Raw genomic sequence first — 18,507 nt, 5'->3', positions numbered from 1 at the left:
GCTTCACCTAAGGCTGGCTGGCCCTTAAAGGCCACCCTGGGGAGAGGACACGATGGATTCACATGCCCCCTTTGCTCCAACTTCCACTTAGCCTGGGCTGAAGCTGAGGCATTAGAAAGGTGAGCACTGGAAACAAGGGGGCATGCAAGTGAGGTGCTTCACGTAGGAAGATGCACACAGATCATCTGCCCAGACTGGAAGGGAGCCCTCAAGGCAGCAAACGGCCTCAAAAGCACAACAGTTTCAGCCACAAAACCACCTTGACTGGGCTTCAAGGCCCAGGATGACATTTGTTGCTTTGCTTCTTTTTTTTTTTTCCATCCTTGATATTTCTCATCTGGCTTCTCCCCCAAGCCCTTTCCTGCTAAAGCTAGTGCTAAACAGAAAGGGATGGCAGACAGCAGAGGAGGCAGGAGGTGGGGAGAAGATGGAGAATGCATGTGGCTTTTCTCCCAAGAAGCTGGCCCCGCTCCCAGTCGCGTCCTGGCTGCTGAGCCACCTGTGTAATTTGCGGGGCCCAGTGTAAAATTTTTGGCCCCTGGGCAAAAATGACTAAGACTTTCAAGACAATGATAAGAGAGAATTCAGCCTGGCATGGAGCCGGGGTCTCCAGCTGGTGACGGTCCCCTTGGTCCCCAATCCTCTTGAGATGATCTCAGGACCTGTCCCCAGGACTTCATGTTGTTCAAAATCTCTGGTTTGACCTCCCCTGGGGACAGTCGGACAACAGGGGCGGGTGGCACACGGGAGGAGAACTCCGGCCCTAGCATGTTGAAGGAGGGAGGGCTTGGCTCACGGGCCTTTTGTAAGAACGATGGGAAGGGAGCAATGAAGGCCCGAGGAAGGGCTCTTTCCTCTCGGGCAGAGTCAGGCAGAGAAAATTCAGGCCAGATCCTATGGCACTGTGGGAAGCGGGGGATCTCAGGAGAGGATGAAGCCGTGAGGACCGACCTGGATGGGCACAGACTCAACTTGTCACAGTCACATTCCAAGCCCCAGATTCTACAGCTCCCGGAAGACGGGCCAGGAGAACATATTCCCAGGAGTCCGGCAGGGAAATAAGGCTCCATCAGGCCCCCCCTCCTTAACAGGGACCATCTTGGAAGCATACAGGGCACTTCTAAATATGCGGCAAGACTGTGGGAGGGAAGGAACCATGCATCTAGCATGGAAGGTAGAAAGCGCGAGGACGGAGGAATCAGCAGCAAACCAGCTCTGTAACAGACTACTGTGTGACCCGGAGCCAGGCAGCATCTTCTCTGAACCTGCACATGGTCACACGTGGGAAGGACTGCTTCCTCAGCCACCTTCCAGAAATCCCCCACGAGCAGGAGAAAGGGTGTGTGAAGCTCCCCAAGATGGGCACACAAGGGAGAGCCCCAGTTTTTAGTGGCTGGGTCCGACATCCTCTGGACAAGTGTGTATTTAACACCCACCATGCTGGGCGCGGAGAGCAGACTGGTGTGAAACGCAAGGACCTGCCTTGGTCTGCAGGGTGCTGATGGGAAAACAGACCAAGTGAAGCAGAGGGAAGCGCGAGACCAGACACCCCCCTGCCACGGGGAGCAGGCGGGAAGGGCCGGAGGCCAGAGTCAGCTTGGGACTGTTTCCTTAAGACCAGCACGGGACATGGAAGAGTCTGAACTGGGGCGGGCCACGGTGGCTCAGCAGGTAAGAGTGCTTGCCTGCCATGCCCAAGGACCCGGGTTCGTTTCCCGGTGCCTGCCCATGTAAAAAAAAAAGTCTGAACTGGCCCGTGGAGAGCAAAGTGAGGTCGGGGGAGGGGCTAGAGCGATGGAGGAAGATTCTCTATGTAAACAGGGGCTTCAGGGGTTGATGACCGACTTCTCCTATGATTGCTGAGAGGACAGAAGGGAAGGGATGCATGTTAGGTGTCGGGCATAAAGCCCTACGCGTGGCAGAAGCTTCTCATTCCCCAGACACCTGCCTTCCAGCTCAACCATCAGCAGGAGAGAGCCCTCCCTGGCAGGAATGTTTCAGTCCTTCCAAACCACCACAACAAACAAATCTCTGGAATACTATATGGGAGAGCAGAAACCTTCCCCCAGGAAGGTGCTAAAGGGGCAGCACCTGACCTGTGCTGGGTGTAGGGCTGGGCGAGGTGTATGGAGGTAGCTACCTTTGGGAGGTTCTGCCTAGCCACAGCCCTGGTCTCTGAGAACCTGTGTGCCCCCCACCCATATGCGTGAGCAACGGAAAAGGGAGAGACGAAGCCCTGAGACATGATGGGGCCGAGGGCAGTGCAACCCAAGTTGGGCCAACTGAAATCTTTTCCCAGGAGAGGAAGTAGAGCTTCATGGTCTGAACCATGTTACTGATCACTGGCTAAGGGACCTTGGGCGAGCACATAAACCTCCTAGGTTTCAGTTTTCTTGTCTGTAAAATGGAAACAACAATAATGCCTGCCTCATAAGGTAGTCATCCGGAGTATTTCATTAATAAGACAACACACTTAAAGACTTTGGCCCAAGACTGGCACATAGCCACCAACCAATAACGGTCAGCTCACATTCCTACTGTTGGTTCAGGATTGGCACTGAGAGACAATGGGCAGGCTTGTGGGAAGTCTATTAGTGGAAAATGTTGCACTCTGGGATGCCACTTTTGATCATGTGCAAACCAAAGTACCGAACACAATTCTGCAGAGAAGTAGAGACCAAGACCAAGAGAGACTAAGCAAGGCCGAGAGGCAGTGAGAAACAAGGCACACAGACACACGTGGAGAAATGGAGGAAGGCTGGCAGATTTGCTCCTGGCATGGTCTCATTTCTAGCTGTGGTCCCCAGGAAGGCCATCTGTCATGGCAACCTTCCAGTGGACTCTTGTCTGACTTAAGCCAGACTCAAGTGGGTTTTTTGTTGTTACTTGCAACCTGTAGCTCCTTGACATAACCAGAGAGGAAAGCAGGTGTCTATCCCCTGAACAGCGACCATCCTTCCTTCATTCCCCACTGTGATCCCAGCACTAAGCACAGCTCCAGGGACTTAGAGAGTGCTCAGTGGACAAAGGAACTAAGGAACACAGACAAACGAAAGAACTCCCTGGGCTCTGGGCATTAGGTCCCCTCCCTCTCTGGCCTTAGAACCACGTCTCACCTGCAGGACGAGGAGCATCTGGACAATAGACGGGGGCGGCTTGCCCTGGGCCAGCAGCAACAAGTCACCCAGCTTTACTTTCAGCAAAACCAGGTCTCGGAAGCCCAGCAGGGAGAGCTGGCGGATGGTCAGTTCCTGGCCCTGGAGAGGAGAGAGGTGGGAAGGCTGCGGTGAGCGCTTGCTGCATGTGCCTCCAACCACATGGGCTTCAGGACAACAAATATTTACAGAGCATCCAGGACAGGACAGGAAGAAACTCCTGCTAGGCCCAAAAGGACCATCAAAGGGTTGAGGACCTAGGCCCTGTCCTCTGGGAGGTAAAGCTAAGGCATGACCTGACTTGCCTCAATGAGCAATAGGGGCCACAAGGAAAATGGGGGAGACAACAGTAAACATTGTCAACACTTTCTCAACATCATTTTTTAATTATTCGAGTGCTCAGCATATGCCAGGCAAAGGAGGGGAATATCGGACCCACTTAGGTGATTCTGACTTGATCCCTCTAACCAACCGTAGGATGAAGGCACCAGGCTGAAATCATTCTAGGCTCTGAACAGAAACCCTTTCACACTGGAAAGCGTTTCTCTGTGATCTGAGAAGAACTACAAACCATTTTCCCAGCTGCCTTCCTGGGGGACCAGACGCTGTCACACAGCAGCGCGGCGTGGAGCTGGGGCATCAGAGCCCCGCGGGTACGGAGCCGACAGCCCTGCTGTGGGGAATCCCTGCCAACGACTCGGTTACGCACTAACAGGGCACAGAGCCTCGTACAACACGTGTGTTCAGTAAATACCGTGGTCCAATCAAAAGCATTTTTTTTTCCTTTCAAGAGTACTTTTGAATGTAGCTTTATCATTTTTCCCCTTGTTAAGATGTAAAAAACTCACATATTACAAACATCCATATCGCAGCCCACCGCATCTGGTATCTGAGATAAGCAGGACTTTGCCTTACAGTTTTATACTTATTTCTCTAGATATTTTTCTCCCTAAAGCATTTTTAAAAATCTATAAATGGAGCTAATAGTGTGTTGGGTGCTTTACATAAGTTCTACGATTACCAAGGCACTCTTACTTGCTTCTATTCTTTTGATATCCTTGAAAAGTTGGGCAGTTATGATTAGCTCTGTTTGATGGGTGGGGCTCCTGAGGCTCCAGTGGGGAGCTGGCCTGGGCTCCTCAGTACTGCCTGATGCTAGAAGCTAACAGGGCATGTCCCATTTTCGTTCACAACCCCCCAATGAAATGAACAATAGGCCCATTTGATTTAAACTATAGAAGAAATGTGGAGAAAGGGATAAAAAAAGACTAGGGCAAGTAAGCTTCTAGAAACTACTCTTGAGCAGCAATTCTGGTGGGAAAAGGAGACTGCGAGGTAAAAAGACAATTCTAGTACCTCTCTCCCCAACAACTGCCAACCATTCCACAAAACTGATTTTCCAAGAATTCCTGTTGAAGGCCATCGAGGCCTCTAGAGGGACTCTCCATCCCGGCACTGCATTTCAAGGAGAGACCAGTTTAGTTTCTTTGTGGTTTTCTTTTTTAAACCTCAAGATAATAAATAATCATAGGAAAAGATTAAAACAGCTCAGAACCAGGGATTGAGGTGAACAGAGGTCCTCTTTCCCTAATCCCTTCTTCTTACTCCATACAGATAGTCACTCAAACGTTCTTATTCATTCTCTGGATTATAGATCTGTCATGGGCAGGTTTGTGTGTCAACTTGGCCAAGTGGTGGTACCTGTTTGTCCGGTTGGACAAGTGCTGGCCTGCTGCGATGAGGACATTTCATAGAATTAAATCATGATCACGTCAGCTGCATCCACAGCTGATTCCATTTGTAATCAGCCAAAGGGGAGTGTCTTCTACAACGAGTGATGCTTAATCTAATCACAGGAAGCCTTTTAAGGAGGATTCAGAAGAGACAGGTTCCATTCCTGCTTCGGCTGGTGAGCCTCTCCTGTGGAGTTCATCCAGACCCTCCATCGGAGTCGTCAGCGTCACAGCCTGCCCTGCAGACTTTGTACTCTACGTTCCCATGGTTACGTGAGACACATATAAATTTTATATTTATGAATATTTCCTGTTAATTCTGTTTCTCTAGAGCACCCTAACCAATACAAGATCCAAACAGTTTCTATGTATATAAAATCACACACATAACCCTTTAGACCCACATAGGGACTAACTCTTCCTACTTTCCTGCAACTTGCTTTTGTTTAGCTTGCTATACTGTGGACATCTCTCATACCATCTGCTTTACTCTGTTTTAAGGCTGGATAATATTCAAGGTGTAAACATAGTTTATTTAACCAACCATCTCCCAACCTAAAACAGCTCCATTTTTTAGGCCTACAAGTAACACAGTAATAAGCGTTTTCCTCTGTGTCTTTCTGAGTATTTCATCTGTATATCCAGATTAAACCCCCTCAAAGCAAAATTGCTGGATCAAACAGACTTTCTGAAAACCTTACAGATGTCGCCATGTTGTCCTGTGTCTTAGTCTGCCAGGGCTGCTGTAACCAAAAGCACCATAGACTAGGGACTTAGACGACAGGAATTTATTGTTCCACAGTTTTGGAGGTGAGAAGTCCAAAGTCGAGGCGTCGGCAGGATGACACTTTCTCTGAAGTCTGCAGGTTCCAGTGGTGACTCGGCAGCAGCCCACCACCCAACCGCTGCCTCTTCCACATGGCCATTCTCTCCCTTCCTCTCTCCTTGTTTCTCCTACTTCTTGCATCCAAATTTCCTCTGCTTTTTTTCCCAGACCATGCACCAAAAAAAAAAAAAAAAAAAAATTCCCTCTGTTTTTATAAGAACTCCAGTCATGTTGGATTAAAGTCCACCCTGTTTCAGTTTGTTCTCCCCTAAACCCATAGCATCTTCAAAGATCCCATCTGCAAATGACTCACATCCACAGGACTGGAGGGTATGACGTGAACATGACTTTGTGGACGACGTGACTCAACGCACATCACCCTCCAAAAAGAGGCATCAATCTACACAGCAGGCAGCAGTGTACGGCGCTGGAGAGACTGTTCCCTCTCACCGATTTAGAGGATGTTTTTCTTTTCAAGGAGAATGATAAAGAAAAACGTAGGCCACAGCCCCACTGAGGCAACTCTAAGGGACTGTCCCAAAACTTCCATAGTATAGTGCCAGGCGTGTGGCCGACAGCCCCCCATTCCTACTCAACCTGCTGAGCCCATAACAGGTGAAATGCACGTCCAAACAACTGGGTTATCAGCTGGGATTGCAATACTTTTTTATTCTGCAGAGGCTTATGATAATAGTATCGATGATGATGGCAACTATTTTTAATCTTCTTAACACCCTTGTGAAGTCCATATTATTTGACAGAAGACTCTTGCCAAGGTTCCTCAGGTGGTAAGTGGCAGAGTGAGGGTCTGACCCAGGACAGCCTAACTTGGGGGCTCATGCTCTGAACCACTCGGCTCGTCTTGGGTGCTGGTGTCCCCCATACCACTTCCCCAGATTGGTCTCCTGCCACCATCTCTTCATGTGAAATGTCTGCAGCTATTTCAGTACAGACTACACGTGGATAGTCAAAGTATCTGCCTAAGAAAATAATGAAAATTTCACCTTTGGGGCTTCCTAGCCCAGCATTAATTATAGGCTCCTGGGTTTATACAAGACCAAACGGATCAGCTGACCCAGTGCCTGGTACCTCCTGTGTTTAAAGGCACACTGAGGGGGTGACAAGGGTAGTTCAGTGGTAGAATTCTCATCTGCCACGTGGGAGACCCAGTTTCGATTCCTGGTCCATGCGCTTCCCCCAAAAACAAACAAACAAGCAAAAACAAGCAATACAAAAAATTCAACAAATGGTGCTTCAATAACAGGATACTCACATGGAAAATAATGAAATGTGCTTCCACCATACAGCATACAAAAAAAAATAAATAAAAGGGCACAGTGAGCCGGGTCCAGGCCAGCAACACAGCACAGCTATCTATGCTAGAAGCCCCCATCATTCATCCTAGAAGCCCCCATCATTCATCCCAGCACAGTACAGTGCTGTACCTCTGAGAACTCCTCGCTGGTCCCCAAAGCCATAAAAACCTTTCCCATCTGCAAAATACGGTCTCTGATGCTGGCCGAAAGAGTTTTATGGAGGGTGTGGGGTGCCCAGGTTATACCAACCTGCCATATCGATGAGTTAACCATTCCTTTCTTAGAGGTTATTTGGGACTATTAACCACAGTCCTGACTCGTCACAGGGCCTGGCCGCATCTCAGCACTTAGTATATCAGGAAAGGAATTCATACCAATCCAGAAAGAGCTTTTTTTTTCAGTTCCTGTTTTAGGCTGAGAAAACAGCCTAACAAAACCAAGCCTGCATACTCTCAGCCTCCTTTCTCTAATAAATTAAAAATCCACATCCATATTGGCTCAAGTACAGCCGAGCTTCTCTAGGCTAAGCACAGAGAGAGAGTAGGGCCCATAAAAGCATGCCTCTGTGAACCTGGGTCAGTCCAGAACAAAAAAGGGGGGGAGAAGGCCCCCCTCTATTTTCCCCCTCTTTGGGTACCCACTGATGTCCCCGCCTCCACTGAACAGTCCTGTCCTTGGACTGCCCAGGTCCAGTCTCAGCTAACTGCATAATAAAGGGCATTTGCTCAAATGCCCTTAGGAGTTGGCAGGGGAAAAGAGAAGCCTTCCAGCGGGGGGCTTTGGCAAACCAGATTCAAGTGGGGACAATGTCATTTGTTGCCCGACAGTATAATTTTTCAAGAGAAGCAAGACATCAGCAACCTCAGACCCACACACCTGGGCTCCTTCCTGCCTCTGAGCTGTAGAGGCCCCTCTTAGACCTCCACTAACTTACAGGGAAATGCACACCCAGACCCTCTGTCCTATACTCATTTTGGGCATGGGACCCTGGAATTCCCTGCCCATGTGGCCCTAAAAGAACACTCAGGTCTTCCTCCTCCCAAACTCCCAGAAGGGTGGCCGGACTAAACACAGAACACCCAGTTAAACTGGAAAGAAATTCTAGGAGAAATATGTCCCAAATATGGCATTATCTGAGGTTTATGTGAAATTCGAATTTAACTGAGCCTCCTGTATTTTATTTGCTAAATCTGGAAACTCTATACCCCAAATCTGTCCTCCTCAGAGAAGGCCTGCTACTGGCTGAAAGGTGACTATCGAAGAGTAGGGGGAGGTTTGTGGGTACAGGGGCCAGATTGTCCACGAGAATGCCATCGAGCCTCTCGGAGGGGGCAGGACAGAAGTGAGGGTGAGATGTGTTAGGGTTGAACTGTATCCCCCAAAAAGGCATGTTTAAGTCCAACCCCCAGTCCTGCACACGTGACCTCATCTAGAAATAGGGGCTCTGAAGATGTCATTAGTTAAGATGAGGCTGGCCTGGATCACGGTGGGCACTAATGCAACATGACCGCTGCCCTTATAAGAAAGGGACACGCAGACAGACACAGGAGGGGGGAACGTCAGGTGACAACAGAAGCAGAGAAGGAACCCAAGGATTGCCGACCACTGCCAGAAGCCCGGAGAGAGGCAGGGATCACATTCTTTCTTCCACACTTCAGAGGGAGCACGACCCTGCCAACACCTTTTGGATTTCTAGCCTACAGAATTATGAGACAATATATTCTGATTGTTCTGAGGCATCAGTATATGGCACTTTGGTACAGCAGTCCTAGGAAATGAAGGCAGGATGGTAAAGAGGAGGGGGCTGCAGGCCAGAGGCTTCTGTCAGTACTCTCATGCAAATGTTATGGGCAGGCCTGAAACCCAACATCAGATCTTTAAGTCTAATCTCCCAATTTAAAAATATTTGGCATATTTAAAAGAGTCCCAAATTCCATTAAAATACCATTCGGACCCAAAAGAGCATACATGCCCTTACTTCTAGTATAAGGTAATTCCCCCATCTACTCAAAGTCACGTTACTGTAGTGCATCCTACTACTGCATTTTAACAAGCCCTGTTACATGTGAAGTCTTAATTCTGGAAGAAGTAGCGGAATAATTTTCTTTAGTCAAATCGAAAGAAATCAGTAAAAATAGTAAATGAGCTCAGGTTACAGAAGAAAAATACTGGGCCCTGAAGAGATGCCACTAGTCTTTTATTCTAAATTCCCCATATTACAAGAGATGAAACAGAGCTACACCCAGTGGACTCAAATGAATTTGCTCAAAACCACGATTCGGAAACCCAGTCTATTGTTTCTTTGTCTAGTGCTCTTTTTCCTATATTCGGAGCTTCCTGCCTTCAAGGATCTCTTATGAGGGGAAAGAATATTATTTCTTCCCTATGATTTTAGAGTAAAGGGAAACTTGTTTTAAACTCCTGATTTCATAAAAAAAAAGAGAAAGAGAGAAAAAGGAAAAAAGAAAACTGTCTCCTTCCCCCAATGTCTCTATTTCTGTAAAAGAAGAAAAACACACACACACACACACACACACACACACACAAACCATTCCAAGAATATAAAGACAAACTCAAAACTAAGAGGGTAACAAGAGCCTACAAATTGCCAGTTACACAGGCACTCTTCTTTGTTGGAAATTAGGTGCCAAATATAGAACCCAGAGCCCTCAAAATATCTCCCAGGTCTTAAAGCCATTCCCAGCGCCCAGTTTCCGACTTCTTCACCATTCACCAGACGGACTCAGGGCGCAGAGATCAAGAAATAAGATAGACTGCAGGGCCGGCAGGAGGCCATTCCCCAGTGAAACTGACCTGAACTGGATAAAATATTGCCTGTAGGGTGGGGAGGGTCTCAGTGAAGAAGTGGTCCCAGACTTCAGCCAGAACCTCAATGAGATTTTCACCTACACAAGGGAGAGAAGATGGGAGGGGAGAAAGAAAGAAAAGGACTTGTCATTATTTGCAGGAGAGGCCAAAAGACAGTTCCATCTAAAATGTAAAGGCAGTGGGGGTGCCAGGGTGGTTCAGTGGTAGAATTCTCACCTGCCATGAAAGAGACCCAGGTTCGATTCCCGGTTCATGCCCTTCCCAAAAAAACAGACAAACAAGTAAAACAAATAAACAAACAAAAATTCAACAAATGGTGCTGCAATAATGGGATACTCACATGGAAAAAGAATGAGATGTGATCCCTGCCATACAGCATAAAAAAAATTTTTTTTTAATGTAAAGGCACACATGCTGGAAAACTCACAGTCAAGAGTTGTTGGAGCCCAGAGCAGGGGCGTGGTGCTAAGAGTCTTCTTTCCTGGCTAAAACCACCAGATATTCTCAGGGCAGAAGCACATTTGGTCTTACAGCGATTCGTGTAGGGAGCTAAGCTGACACCTCACAACTAACACTTGAAATGAGGGGCAGGTGGAGGGAAGACAGCTCATTACCTTCAACTGATCTACAAGGTATAATACAGTAAATATGAGTGGGAAGACTCAACTGAAGATACACAAATATGCCTTTCGAACTCCCAATCCAGAAAAGGGGGCTGAAATTTTCAAATTACATGAGAACTGCTGTCATCAAGTGAACAGTTACTACATTACCAGGCACTGTGCCAAACTATTTATTCGTAAGACATCTAATGAGATAAACTCTAAAATTCCCATTGTACAGGCTCAGAGAGGCCAAGTGACTGGGCCAACATCACATGGCTGGAAGGCAGTCAGAGCTGGGATTCCAGAACCCATGCATCTAACCAGTCCATCCTGGGAGATCATGTGCACAGCTATATACAATTTTGTTTTTCAAATCATTAAGTCACTGACTTCATGCTGGATTTGAGCTGTTAGTGGAGGGAGGTGGAAAGAGAACTTGGGAAGTACTACCTCCACCCACTGCTTTGTAGTAAAGGAGAGGGCAGCCTTCTTGGAACAGGTCACCTGCAAAGCACAGGGCCCACCCCTAACTCCATGCACCCTCACGCTGGAGATCAGAAAGCCTGAGCTATGGCCAAGTGCCACCCCCAGGCCGACTGCACATGGGTCACCAAATGAAGGCTATGCACGTACGTGCAGGAAAGGGGGGCATTGGCAAAGGGGACCTGGCACAGCAGTTGCTATTTAATGACCTAGATAGAAGAGTTGATTGGGCACTGTCTTTGCTCTCTGGAGACAGAGAAACTGGGTCAGCCAAGATTAGAGATGTGTTTGACAAAACACTGCCAGTTCTACTGAACAAATTGTGAAAGACTCATTTAACATCTTCTATCTATTAATTTAATGGACAATAAAAGCAGTGGCTGGGGAAACAGAACAGAAAAGAAGTCGTGACTCGTAGCTAGCAGAACCAAAGACCTGCAGATTCTGAAAGGTCACAGGAAAATACACTGGGGAAGAATGCAAATCCATAGCACCCTCCACGCTCCCTCGCGGCACACTAATCATGCTTTGTTGGAACCCCTTATTTACTTCTTTGCCTCCTCCAATCGAACGGCAGTGAATGAGGGCATGGACCCTGTTTTTCCTGCTCACCATTGTATTTTTCTCTTTTTTTAAAGCTATTATCTTTCTTATTCTTAGCATGGTACCAGACACATCGATAAACAGATTTTTAAAAATCTTTGTTGAATGGATGAATGACAGGTACCAGGTATACAGGTTTTTGCAGCTGGTGGGGCTGGTGAGTGTAAAGAGGTTACCATTTAACCCAAATAGGGGATAATACAGAGAAGGACTTAATAGTTAGCTTGAGTGTTTTCCTTTGCTCGTAGAATTAAGCAAACCTCTACAACATGATCTGCACGGCCCAGGAGAGCTGGGCTCCTTCTGTACCTTCATCTTCTTTTGTATTCCCTACAGGCCTTGGGCTCTAACCATACAGACTTTATTTCAGTCACTTACGCTCACTGTGATCTCTCGTGCCACAGGGCCTTTGCATGGGCTATTCCCTCTGCTTAGACTGTTCTTTGCTTCCCCTCTTTGCCTAACTTACTGCTGCAGATCTTTCTAGTTTCAACTTGATCATCACAAGAAAGTCTTTTCCCCATTGGTCCAAGCCCCCTACCACGGATTCTATTCTTAGAACTTGTCCTGGTTGCAGTTTTATATTTGGTGAGGACTGGGTTAATATCTGTCACTACTGCCAGATTGTCAGCTCTTTGAGGGTCTGTGAATTCCAGAATGGTTTCATTCCCCACTGTGTTCCCAGCATCTAGCAAAAGACCTGGTCGACAAATGGTTACTGAACAAATCAATCACTATCCTCTTTCCAAAGGTAGGCTATGCTACTCCTTTGCAGGAAAGGGAGTCAAAGGGCCCAACCAAAATGTTAGGGCACCTCATTCCTAAACCAAGGCAAGCCCTAATACCCGGACAGCTCCTTTTCTGATGGCTCCATCCTAAGCCTTCATCACAAAGACAAGCAGAGGCCCTCTGGACCTGAAGGCAAAGAAAGGAGAACACAGCAGGGTGATGGCAGGGCCCACTCACTCCCCTGTACCGCCATCACGGAAAGCTCATCAGCGCACGAGGGAACCCTTCAGTCTGGCAACAATAAGGTGCCTCCTGGGAGCCTGGGTCTAATTGCTGGCTGCAGACATCAGAGAATACTGCAAGCTTGGGAAAGAGTTCAGAGAAGAACATCAGAGAGACTAAGGCTAACAAAACAGGTGGCCCTGGGGAAGAAAAGAGTTAAAGGAAGATGACTTCACCTCCTGAAACAACCCACAAGTTAAGGACTCAGCTCCCTGCAAAGGTGAAGGGGATGTGCATGGAAGGTTCTAGATGGCTGACCTGTAAACATCTGTCCTCTAATGCACCACAGAAGTTAGGATCACCAGAGGCATCCAGGATAGGCATATGAAACATAATTCTAAAAGTCAAGGTCACTTAAGCTCTAGGAAAGATTACTGAAACTAACATCCTCCTGGCCACAAGACAGCAACAGATGGATGTGAGGTGCCACCACCAGCCCCTTCTGCAGCAACAAGGCAGGGGCTTCTACACATAAGCAAATACATAAACGAAGTCAGTTTGTTCAATGATAGAAGGATGCATTGTGTCAGTTATTCCCAAACTTCATGACTTAACAAAGGAGCTTTTTTCCAAACAAAATCTTGCTTGGAGTTCTAATACAAAATGAAAAAGCAGGGCTGCCAGGCAGTGCAATGGTGGCTCAGTGGCAGAATTCCCACCCACCGTGCCAGAGACTTGGGTTCATTTCCCAGAACCTGCCCATGACAAAGAAAAAAAGAGCTGTTCTGGTTAAAGATATGAAGGTGCCTTAACAGTCCCCCCACCTGCCCCTTCCCTGTGCAGTTAGGGCCCTGAGATTCAGGTTCCTGGACTACAGGGGACCCAGAGAGAACAGAATCCCCGGCCTGGTGCTCCCGCGTCTCTCTTTGGGGCAGAGGCACAGAATCTCGAAGGACCGTTGTTCATCCTTCTAGCTCTGTTTCTACCTTTTCAACCCGAATGTACCTGTGTTGACATCACCTGGGCAAAAGACACTCAACTTCTCCTTTGAAGAGTACTTGAATCCCCAGTTTTGCTCAGCACCTTCTCATAAATCTGCTTTTCTCAATTCCAAGAGCATGTTAAATTCCCCAAATAACTTAAATACGAACAATGTGGCCAGGGACAACACCCCCTCCCTTACCTGGTGGCCACCTTCCACGCTTGTGTACTAGCCTGATGACAAAATGCAAAGAGCCACTACACCAAGTTCCTGATCAAAGCTTGTCACTTAGAAATAAGGCCTTGAGTTAAATGGATGTTTATAAGGTTGAAGAAGTCACAGCATAGGTATTTTCCAAGGAAACAAGACTACAGATTCAGCCAACTCTCAAACATTTAGATGTTAATTTTCTAACATCTATTCTTCCAAAGATTTTGGTGAGAATTTACTGTGTGCCAGGCACTAGAACTTTCCTACTTTGCCTTTCTAGGAGCCACTTATCTAGTCATTAATTTCTTTCCCAGGGAATGCAAGAAAAAAAAAAAAAAGGATGGTATAAAACCTATTAAGTCTGTGTTTAGAAGCAGGTTTGACTTACAGAAAGAGGTTATTAAGCTAGAGTAGAATACGAAGAAAGCACCAGGTTGCATACCTACTATGTGCTAGGTATTGTGCTACACCAAGAACTGTTACCTTAGACTCCCTTGCCCCACCTGATCATTTAAAGATGATAAAAACTAAGGCTCAGAGAATTCAAGAGTCACTCAACAGTAGGTGGCAAGCTAAGATCAGGACCTGGAGCTGGGGTTGCTGACAGTGGCCCCTGGCAGAGTTGTGCAGCCGGGCTATTCTTGCCTTTGGTGCCACCTCTCCCCTCCATTCAGTGTCTTATATCCTGTTAATTGGGCTTTAAAATCTTTTAAGACCAGGACATTTCCCTTTGCCTATCAAATCATACCCCCACTGAGCGGGTGCCTGCTTAGCCTCATGTCCCCCAAATGGACAGGACTCTTGTTCTCCATGACCCCGAGAAATATTACAAAGGCCCAGAGGAAATAGCTTATAGGATCAGACCAGAGAGAACATCAGGGCAAGGTCCCCAGGACAATTTAACCCCTTCAAAGGAGAACACAAGCAGGCATCCCCTGAGGACCTCTCTTAACAGGGTCTCCAAAGAAACGGCTCAATTCTACTTCATTTTCAAAGCCAGTTCTGACTTGCATTGCCATGACTGGCTGAATCAAATGGAAGTGTTGCTGCCTAGTTGGAGAAGAAACTTCCAGGACGAATCACTCACTTGGAGGCCATCACTTTTGGACAGAAGCGTTTCAGCTGTCCAAACAATTAAGGCTGAGTCACAGAGGCCCCATTCCATGAGGACTGCCTTGTACTTGCCTTCACACAGCTTAATCTTCTCCTCCACAAAGAACAGGCCTTTTGCAAGAAGCTGGTTCTGCCAAAAGAGAACAGAGAACACAAGGGTTGGGCCATTTCAGAGCTTGAGTGCCTACCTGTCTTCCTTTTCCAATGGGAGAGGGCACAGAGTTCCCGGCGCTTGTATGCCATAAACTCTCACTTTCAAGTTTAAGAAGCCTCGGGAGAAGACAATGAAACATCCCACAGCAAAAGATGGAGACCAGAGCCAAACCCAACCGCTCCCTCCACCCCCTGCACCGGGGAAGAGCCACAGGCTCGGCTGAATCCACTATGGCTGACACCCAACATCCCTCAAGCCCCTAATGGTCTCAACCCAGAGAAGGAAACACTGAGGCAATGGGAAATTATGCAGAGAAAACAGACTTTTAAAAAAGATAAATTTAGTGCTTCTCACACTATGAAAGACACTGTGGGCAAAATCTTAAGTATGAAAGAGACTGGGGGCAAAATCTTAAGTAGCAGTGAATGTATCTGTCAATGAGGGAGTGCATGAGAAAGTTGTGGAAAGAGAATAAAGTCAAGTCCTTTTGCAATTGTAACTAATTAGTGTTGAGTGTTCTGCATACATCAGAGGCACTATATCCTCCATCTTATTTAATTCAACCCTCCAGATAATCCTATCAGATCGGTGCGATTCGCCTTGCTCTACTGATTGCAAAGGCTTGCCCACTGGAAACACAGTTGGTCTTCCTGGCCTCAGAAGCCAGGTTCTTTCCTCTTTGCTTTGCTGCCTTCCAGCAAGTCTTCCCACCCAGGCCCCTTCCTCCCCACGAAGGGCTGGTTCCATAAGACACAGAACAGTCTCTCTGCAAGTCACAGAAGTTCAGAGAGCAAGATGGGTTGGCTGGTGTCTCTCCACTCACTTCATATTATCAGATCATCAAAGGCCTATGCTTATGCGGGGGGTGGCAGTGGAGAATAGATATCTTACAATAAACCTAAAGGATTTCTCAGCACTTTCCTTTATAAGACCATAAAACCCTTTTACAACAATGAAGAGGGCATGCCTAGCAGGGTGGAAAGAACTTGGGTATCAGAGAGGTTCCAAGTCCCAGCTGGGCCACATGCTAGCTGTGTGATCTTGTACTTATTTCCCTGAGTCTCAATATTCCTCACTGTAAAACAAGCATAATAGAAGCAATATCATAAAGTTCTTGTGAGAATTACAAAATACAAATTACAAACACACACACACCAGGTCTCCAGGTATTTTTATGTCCTTGGTATTTAGGGGTGGTGATACGATGGGAATAGTCACTATCTTAGTCCATCTGTCATCACAAAAGGAGGGAGAGGCAAAGGGAGTTGGTAATGAATGAGCCTTTATCACCTTTATTTTTTTATGTACTATCACATTTCTGTGACTCACGCCCACAACTCAAATTTCATGAACCTTGTTAACATTCATGAAAAATGACTATATTCATTTTCTAGCTGCAAAAACAAACACCAGACAATGGGTTGGCTCAACAACAGGAATTTATTGGCTCATGGTTTCAAAGGTTAGAAGGCTTGCCTCCTCCAGAGATCAGTATCTTCTGGCTGGCCAGCAATCTTTGGGATTCCTGGTTTTCCTGTCACATGGCAGTCAATGCACATGGTGGTATCTTCTTTCTCCTCCGGATCCATTGATTTTCAGCTTCTGGCTGCTTTCCATGGTTTCTCTTTCTGTGCCTGAATTTCCTTTGCTTATAAGGCTGTTAAGCTGTATTGGACTAAAGCCCACCCTCATTCGGTTTGGGCTACACCTGAACTAATGACATCTCCAAAGTTTCTATTTACGAATGGGTTCACACCCACAGGACCAAGAGTTGGGACCTGGCCATGCCTTTAGTGGCGGACATGATTCAACCACCAACAGATGACCCAGTTTAAAAAAGTAATCAGCCGCCATTTAGTTTCAAAAATGGTAAATGGAGCCCCGAGTCAAAATTAGTGTGGCACATTATAGGAGCATATCAAAATTTCAAAGAAAAAAGAAAGTCAACTCCTTCTAAGGAGAATTACAAAATAGGCAGGCAATTTAGGTGAAACTCTAATCATGTTCTTGACCTTCCAGCCAAGGAAATGAGTTCCAAAAGCTTCGGGATGGAAAGCAAGGTCAAGCTTTCCAACACCACAGCACCAAATTTAGGCTACCAAGATCTTGCGGTAGGTGAGCTGGATGTGACTATGTCATGAAGTGTTTCCAGGTGCCAAACACTCCACCTGAAAGTCACTAAGCAAGCATTCCAGTCACAGCCTGGAGTCTGCCCATCCTTCATCTGGGTTCAGGGGAGGTTCTCAGACATCCAGGATTTTTTAAAGGGCTTTGGATACCATTACTCTTTGTCACCAGCTCTAACGTCAATATTCAAACCCTCAATCTTCTTCCAAAGGAACTTTGCATACCCTTCCTCATTTCGTGTTTCTAAGGTCTATCTCCAAATGTAATACAGAATCCCTCTATGAGACAGCTTTATCATTTTGTTCCAGCACTATAATCATCACATTTTAAAGGAGGGGGAAACTGAGGTGCTGAAAGAAATAAAACCCTAGTCCGGGTTACATCATGAATGAGTAATAAAAATTAGTTCACTTTTATTAACCAATACGTTGGTAAAGATTTCAGGTCCTTGGGGCAAGGATCATTTCTTATTTTCTTGTTCCTGGCTCCTAGGAACCAGGAACAGCACCTAGTACATAGTTGGTGCTTAATAAATATTTGTTGAATGTCTGTACTGCCTATTTAGATGCAAAAGATTATTTGCAACTTTCAAGTAGCAAAGATAAGAGACAGAACATTTTTAAGAGTGAACATGTATGTTACAGAGTCATTAAATCTGTTGATATTTTCTTCATTTGCTAAAAGTCACTCCCTGTATCCTAAGGGATAGGCTTTGAAAAATGATCCAGATTTTCCCTTCTTCTCCCTTCTGGAAAGGAGACTTCAAGGAAGAGAAATTATATGTTTTCAAGGAAAAGAAGTTATCCCTGTATTATGGAGAAACGGAAAAGAAACATTCTTTTAAAACTTCTCCCAGTTCACTGCGTGCACCTTCCACAGCTTGGATGAATTAGGAATAACAAAAACTTGGGCTCAGTCATTCTCCCTCTCCCCAGTTTTGTAGCAAAATCATTTGGTCACACACAGCTTGCATCAACAAATGCAAATAGGTGGATCTATTTTCCAGGAAGCTAAAGCACCTTTCAAAAGCATCTTGGAATTTTTACACTCCTAAGTGTTTTCTTTTATTTTATAGTTAAAAAAAAAAAAAAGCAAGTAAACTCCCCCTCCCCAAATCCCTATAAAAATACATAGGAGCGAGACAGTCTCTCCACTACTTCTCTTAGCGTAAGGATCTTTTGTGCCAGCCTAGCCTGCAGCCTCCTTTCTTTGGGGGAACCACCCACCATCTACCCAACAGAGTCGGGGCCCAAGAATCACACTCAGACAACTTAACCACAATCCTGAAGGTCTGTTTCCTGCCTCCCTCTCCCACCAGGGTCTCAAACTGAGCCCATAAGCTTCTCTCTTGGGAATCTGCAGCTGGCACTCAGAGTTGCTCAACAGTCTGCTGGCAGGGTCTGCTTCAGGGGCATTTAGC

General features: G+C 46.5%; 1 protein-coding gene across 6 annotated transcripts in view; it reads right to left on the bottom strand.

Annotated features, from left to right (window-relative positions):
- Positions 1-18,507, bottom strand: part of PRR5L (proline rich 5 like) — a 176,185-nt gene that overhangs the window by 15,130 nt on the left and 142,548 nt on the right. For 5 of the 6 annotated variants that reach the window (XM_077114430.1, XM_077114428.1, XM_077114427.1 and 2 more), the window contains exons 5-7: positions 14,879-14,936; positions 9,845-9,936; positions 3,117-3,257 (exon numbers count right to left, since the gene is read on the bottom strand). In XM_077114430.1, the coding sequence (XP_076970545.1) occupies positions 3,117-3,257; positions 9,845-9,936; positions 14,879-14,936 (291 nt within the window). The remainder of the gene's footprint in view (positions 1-3,116; positions 3,258-9,844; positions 9,937-14,878; positions 14,937-18,507) is intronic. The other variant, XM_077114431.1, reaches the window with a different exon arrangement.

The sequence above is a fragment of the Tamandua tetradactyla genome, chromosome 8 (genome assembly GCF_023851605.1).
Source record: "Tamandua tetradactyla isolate mTamTet1 chromosome 8, mTamTet1.pri, whole genome shotgun sequence".
NCBI lineage: Eukaryota > Metazoa > Chordata > Mammalia > Pilosa > Myrmecophagidae > Tamandua > Tamandua tetradactyla.
This window is presented reverse-complemented; position numbering and strand designations above follow the sequence as displayed.